General features: G+C 49.9%; 1 protein-coding gene across 1 annotated transcript in view; it reads left to right on the top strand.

The window, feature by feature from the left end:
- The window catches only part of LOC126573271 (beta carbonic anhydrase 1), a 1,359-nt gene extending 149 nt beyond the window's left edge, over window positions 1-1,210 (top strand). The window contains exons 2-3 of the mRNA XM_050233245.1: window positions 68-340; window positions 404-1,210. Coding sequence (XP_050089202.1) covers window positions 68-340; window positions 404-805 — 675 coding nt within the window. The 3' untranslated portion in view covers window positions 806-1,210. The remainder of the gene's footprint in view (window positions 1-67; window positions 341-403) is intronic.
- Window positions 1,211-7,150: the final 5,940 nt, after the last annotated feature.

Below are 7,150 nucleotides of genomic sequence, written 5' to 3'. Positions count from 1 at the left end.
GCTGGTGGGTGGTTGGACTTAGGACACTGCGTCATTTTAATCTTCTGTCTGCTGTTCTTCTTTGTAGCCAAAAGCTGTGTTCTTCACCTGCATGGACAGTCGCATGATTCCAACGCGATTTACCGAGACACACGTGGGGGATATGTTTGTGGTGCGAAATGCTGGCAATCTTGTTCCGCATGCCGAGCACTTTCAGGATGAGTACTTTAGCTGCGAGCCGGCCGCCCTTGAGCTGGGTTGCGTGGTCAACAACATCAAACACATCATCGTTTGTGGCCACAGCGATTGCAAGGCAATGAATCTGCTGTACATGTTGAAGGATCCCGAATTTGCATCGCTGGTAAGTGGAGGACTTGCGACGATAACGGTCTGCCAGTGCTTATGGTCTCTTTTCCCATTAAAGGACAACCGTAGGATATCGCCACTGAGGGCCTGGCTGTGCGAGCATGCCAATACTAGTCTGGACAAGTTTCAAAACCTGCGACAGATCGGACTGGATAAACCGCTGATTTTCTCGTCCGAGACACCGTTGCGCAAGTTCGTGGCTTACATTGATCCCGAGAACAATTTCGCGATCGAGGACAAACTGTCGCAGGTGAACACGTTGCAGCAGATCGAGAACATCGCTTCGTACGGGTTTCTGAAGCGCCGGCTCGAGTCACACGATCTGCACATTCACGCTCTTTGGTTCGATATCTACACCGGAGATATTTACTACTTTAGCCGGAACTCGAAGCGATTCATAGCGATCGACGAGAGCACAATCGAGCAACTGCTGACCGAGGTACGGCGGTACTATTCGTGATCCGTGTTCGAGTGTTCGTTGTTCGCTCGTCGAAGGTGCTTCCGTGAGGGTTGTCCTGTAAATACGGGTTAATTAAGAACAATCTCCAAGAAATTGTTTTTTTTTATGCTTTGGAACATTTTTAAAATGTGAATCGTGCTTCTAGTGCCTTGCGGAACGAGTGGCCTTACGTTATGATTTATTATGTACTGCTTCGTGTTGGATGTTGTAATAAGTAGAACGCTTTTTGTACGAACTGTTGAGCTAGTTTTATAATAAACAGGATATGTTGGCTGGCGAAGAAGTACTATCATCGGCCGATAATGATAACCTTCTCTCTTTTAAAGGTTCGCGAATGAGCTTCATCGCATGGTCGTCGCAAGACGCAGCTATACCACAAACGCACACGCCAGAAATGCATTTAGTCGAAGAAGTTTCGATACTTCTTGCACCTTTCGTTCAAACCACTAACGCCTAAATATTTTCATGCTTTATGTTTGTCAACACAGCACAAATATATGTTTATATACACATGCTATTTGGATATGAATAAATCAAAGTAATAAGCAAAATTATTGATTTATGATTGCTATGCGGTGTATACTACTTGCTGTAGCTATCGGTAGAGCAGCCGTGAGTAGCTCACTTGCGTACCATGCTGCAAGCAAGCTTGTACCCGTGCACGCAAGCGAGCGAACAGCCGCAAACGGCGGACTAATTTTGAATCGTTTTAACGCCAAATAAAATCATGTAAAAAATCAAAGTTTGCAGCTTCACGTTTCATTTCGCTACGCTACTTAATAAATTTTAAAATGGTTGTTGAAAAGTTTATAAAAGGAGGGATGTTGGGGTCCTGTCGGAAAACCAGCATCTGTATCTGCATAAAACATTTAAAATATATCAACTCACCAAGGAATTGCGCTACGGTTACTTTACTTAACTTAATTTTAAACGCTAAACGGCATTCTAACGTAGATTCGTGTTCCAGTAACTTACCAACGCACCTGCTTCTATGCTGGAAGAAAGGATTAGCAGCATTTATTGACCCTTCTGGTTGGCTTTTCGGCGAAAAGTAAAATCAGCTCACGCTCTCGACTCATCCTCGCTACCATTTTATGGTTCCCGTTGAATCTTGTGATTTCAATTCGCTCGTTTACCAGCACCCCACAAACTATAGTTGTCGGAGAGGAACAAGGGACTAAAGCGGTTTGGCGATTTTATAGCTCACCGTCCCTCCGTTGTCCCTGTCGTGAGTGTATGTGTGATTTATGGTTAGTGAAAGAGAATTAGCACTTCTGGTTTCGGGAGCAAGCCATTTAGGAACCCCCGCGAACCGCACCACCCCAAACCGTGGTGTTGTGAACGGCGTTGAAAATCGAATCTTAGGCAAGCGAAAACCCGGACATCATAGAATTATGCGTCACGCGTTTACTCGTCCATTAGGTGTGCTTAGGGTTTGTCCCGGCTGTTGGCGACGACCACCGATTCCGATGTAGGTCAGCCGTTGAAAACGAATGCTAATGAAACCGGGTTTTCTGGACCGCACAGTTTGTACAGTGGAATGTTGACGTTGGCGCTTGTCTAGCCTTGCCTTAGCAGGACGGACAACAGATCTGTTCGGAAGGATGATGATTTTTTGGCAATTTATAGTAACATTTTCGCATAACTTTAGCTAAAGCAGGTTCTCAGATTTCAGCGCCAAATAAAAAAAAAACCGCCCACCACAGCAAGTGCCATCGAATTCCAGGTCAAGCGGGGCTTAGATTAGTCGGAACCATTCCACTCATCGGAGATCTGTCGTGCGCGCCTCGAAGGCACGAGAATTCTCAAGTGTTCCCGCCTGGTGCCCCTCAAATCTGCCAAAAACTATCGGAATGTGTCTCCTCGCGTGCGTGCGTACTCTCTGTGATCTCTCAAGATCACTTCCCGGAACACGGCCGTTGGGTGGCGATTTGAAGTAATAGCGAAGGCAGATTGTGGTGAAGGTTTTTTTTTTGGGCGGTGTTGCTTTTGGAGGACCCACTTTCTTCGCGTATCACTCTCTGCCGTGTTTAGCCGTTTAAGGGACGGATATAATGGATGTTGATTCAAATCGTGCCAGCACTGGTTGACATGCGATCGACAAAGTGTCCCCAGTGTCTCAATTCCCGTGCCCGCGTATTCTACGATTACAGAGAGGGTAGGAAGAGCAGGAGAGTGGCCCGGTTTGCAACGGTGTGACCACTAATTCACCTGCCAGCACCACCACGCACCACCATTATCATTTTGCCGAACTGGTTTCCTTCCCCTGCTCCCCGCGAAAGGAACGAGCGAACGACAAAGCGAACGAGAAAATTGGATTCATAAATCCTGCATATCGTTTGTGCGTGCACGCATGCCCGCCAATGGTCCGTTGATTCCGGTCCGGTCCGTTCCGTTCTGTTTTTGGCCTTTATCCCCTCCTCCTCCCCGTGGATTGGCTTTTTGAAAGAAATGCGAATCGCCATAGCGTAGGACACATGATCGGGGAGAAAGACAAATTGCGGGCCAGGTAATGGAGGGGGAGTGGGAAAAAGAATAAAAGGTGCCGTCCATCGAGGATCTGTCGGAAAGGTGACCCAAATAGCGTTCCAGCGTGGCTTCTTCAACGCGCCCCCCGGCTGCCAGGCTCAGCGTCGGTGCCAAGTGCGATCGACTTCGAGAGACGTCTCCCTTTAGGACGGAGATTGATGATAATTGATTTGAACTCCGATCACGAATCACGCACCACTACCGGCTACATTCTGGAGATGAAATAATCCGCGGCACCACTGAGCCTCAGTGGTGCAACAGCCCGGGTGTGTTGCAGGAAGCTGGAGTACTTAAAGATCGATTGTGACTGAAGTACGTACACGGTTCGCAGGGCTGCCCAAAAATGGCCTTGCTGTGGCCAAGCCTTTGTCCAATGTGGAGCAAGACAGCGAGAATATGCAGCGGTACGCGATCAACCGCACGAATCGCTCGCACAGGCACCAGATCACCTGTCAAAATGTCAATATAATCGATCTCACCGGTCGCTGCTGCTGAAGCAACGGAGTATTTTTCGGGAAGCGGTTGCGCGATTGCGGTCACGGCGAAGTGGCGGAGGACGCTGATGCTATTGTGACACTGGCTCATGCCGAGGCCACTTGGGGAGTGCCGGGAGTGACGAAAATGGGAGCGATAGAAGTTTAGACCCGCTGAAATTGGGGCAAATTTGCGTGCAAAACCACAACCGGCCTGTGACGGCGTCTCGCAATTACCGTTAGTCCGCGTCCGAGGTCCGAGTCCGAGGGGCATCAGTGTCGCATCGCGTTGACGGTCAGGCATATGTAGCATAGCTGTCATATCAGGTTGAATGTGGATCAAGCTAGACCCGGACCACGGCAAAAACACCGAATTCAGTGCCGTGCGCCCCCGTTATCCAAGAATGCTGCCATGATAATAGACCTTCACCTGCCAAGAAGCTCACGGGGACTCGCGGGACTGACAGCCTTTGTTGAGTTGAGTTCCTGGCCCTGGAGCGTGCTTGGTGATAACGCGAACGTAAGTGGAGCAGATCCCAGACAGTTTAATGGGGTTTGAAATGTGGACACGCCACGAAATGAAGATGGTCGAGAACAACGGAACATGGAGATGTCCGAAGCTGGAGCAGAAAGCAGATGGGGATTTAGAGTTAAAGAAATCATTAAATTCCTCCTCCTCCTCCTCCAAGCTCAATCCGTTCTCGTGTCTCATCTTCTAGAATGACGCAATTGTTGAGGCGTTGAGCGTTATCCAACGTTGGTTCGTTAGGTCGTAAAAAGCAGCGCTGCTTTGGTGCAGATAACAACATCGAACTCAAACTGATATTGAGCATCGTTCCAATACTGATTTCGATTTCAGGTGTTCGGCTCCCTTGTCGATGCGTATCGCATCGATTTTATTACTTTTTTATTTCCCTTCCAACATCCCATCCCGTGTTTGGTGTTGGACCATCACTTGGTTCGCCCCGCATGTACGCGCTCGCGTCAATAAAGGGGCCTCCGGAGGATCCGATGTCGTCGTCGTCGTCGACGCGGTCGTCTTCGGTGCCGCCAGGCATAATCACTGTCCCACCATGTGGTTCCGAGGCGGCCGATCCTAGGGGATCATCAATTTATTTTATTCGCCCAACGCACCCACCGTCGTCTGTTTCCGAAACAATGGCGCGAACCAAACCCCACAACATCGAAGAGCTCGATCCAACGAATCTACGCACACCAGTGCGCCGGGGGGGTTCGGGAAAGGACTTCGTATCGAAACCCGGCGTGTATAGGGCGAACAACCCCCGGCGCGGCAAACCGGACCCCAAATCGAATGCGATTGACCTCCCAAAAAGGCCTCGGCGAAGGAGAAGAGAACCTGTAGGGCAATGTGTTAATAGGTGAATCGTGTGCGTTGTGTTCCCATGGCAACGGCTCGGTTGGTCGGCAACGATGGTCAGTCCGTCCGGCTTTATTATTATTGTTTTTATTTTACTCCCCAATTCCTGGTCGGTCGGTCGGCCATGGTACAGGGATGCTTTACATTCCTGTTTCACTGCTTGAGGCGCGATCGCGGCCCCGAAACATCGCGTTTTATGGCCAGTGCGGTACAAGGCTGCTCACTTTGGGAAACAATGGAGCGTTCGTTTCTGGGATTTCGGTAAAAAAGAAATAAACTCAAAAAAAGTTGTTCCATTCGTGGTATAAGAGTTTCGATGTTCCGTGCTTTTTGTAGCCCAGCATAGGATTGAGTTGTATTTGCGCTACATTTGTCAATCACTGTGGGCTCCATCACTTCCTTTAGGTCACTCTTGTATCCTGCATCGACAGACCGAACGATCGACGGATCAACCGAACGAAACAAAGACAAGCAGATCGATTGGATTCGATTCGATTGTATTTGTTATCGAGCTTTCGTTACCTCTGACAGTGCTGACGCTTCTGTTCCCCCTCTCGGTGCTACGTACGCTCTCGCTAAGCCGGCTCAAACGCCGTTCATTACCCCCGAGCCCTTGGGTCCTGGGTGTGATTCTGGCCCTGATCGTCAGTTCGCTTTTATATTGTGCCTCCATCTCCTTCGCAGGCCATCTCCGTGGCGCACACCCCGCCGAGACGGAACAGGTCACGGAACTTGGTCAGTAGGCAAGTGGCAAAGGGTACATTGACTCCTTGATAAGCAACACAGCGACCACAGACAGCGCACAGGCTCTAAAAAGGCTCACAGCACCTTCCACTGGCACCAGGGATGGCCAGGGAGGGATGCGCAGACATTTGTTAGGATTTTTCGGTTCCATCCGATTTAATCTTCGCCGGTTATTAGAGCCGTTCATCTTTTATTTTCCATCCCCTTTTCTACCTTCTTGTTCTTCTCCTTCTAGCCGGGGGTTTATGTAACCGCCGTCGTCGTCGCCACCGCTGCTGTTGGTGCTGGGGACTTTAAAAAAGGGGCAGAGACCGCTGGCCATCCCTTCCGGAGGATCGAACCGAAGCTCGAATCGATGCCGATGATTTGGAATCGATCGGAGGTGGAATTGGAAAAAAGGAAAGATTCAGACATTAAAAACGGATTTACAATACGGTTCGCCTGTGCGCTCCGGAACATGGAAACCGAAAACATTACATTCCACCAGGGGTCCATCGGAGTGGCCAACCGAGAGTCTCCCGGTAAGGAATCGGCTGTTCAATTTCGATTGTTCGTCATTCGTGGCTGCTGCTTACGACGTGAATAATGAGCAGCAGAATCCGAAGAAATAGGCTCCGAGGAGTGAAGATTGCCTCCTTCGCCCGTCATAAACTTGGGTTCGTGGCCGCAGGAAGCGCACAGAACACCGCGGCACCTAGGTTACGATCTCGATTCTTCCCTCGTTCCCCTTTTCCACGGATCGTCCGTTTAGTGCGCTGTGCTGCGCTCTGCCGGTGCTGAGCAAACAGGATTCGTAGCGGAGTGATTAAGCTCAATTTGGATTTCGTTTCGTTCTGCCCAAATCATCCCTTTGGCCTCCATGCTCGATGGACAGCCAGCAGCCAGTGTCGAAGGGACGAGCATCGAGAGGAAGAAACGAAGGAAGAAACAAAGGTACAACTGCTTCTTCTTCTTCTTCTTCTTCTGCTGGTCCGATATCAGTGCATTAGTCTATTGACCTTGGCCCGGTGAATAACCTTTTGGGCTGGCGGAGGTTATACTGTGCACCACCTCCACCACCCGCATCGTCTATTTCCCCATCGTCGATCGGTTCGAAGGCTCACTCGTCTCGTTGTTGGACCTCAACGCACCTGGCGGTTCGGTGAAGGCGTGCACCCGCGCGCGCTCGGCCACAGGGTGAAGTAATAAGCGGAGCGTTCGTCGGCATCGTCGTCGGCGTCG

Source organism: Anopheles aquasalis, chromosome 2, assembly GCF_943734665.1.
Source record: "Anopheles aquasalis chromosome 2, idAnoAquaMG_Q_19, whole genome shotgun sequence".
Taxonomy (NCBI): Eukaryota; Metazoa; Arthropoda; class Insecta; order Diptera; family Culicidae; genus Anopheles; species Anopheles aquasalis.
The sequence above is the reverse complement of the archived record's forward strand: the minus strand, read 5'-3'. Positions and strand labels throughout refer to the sequence as shown.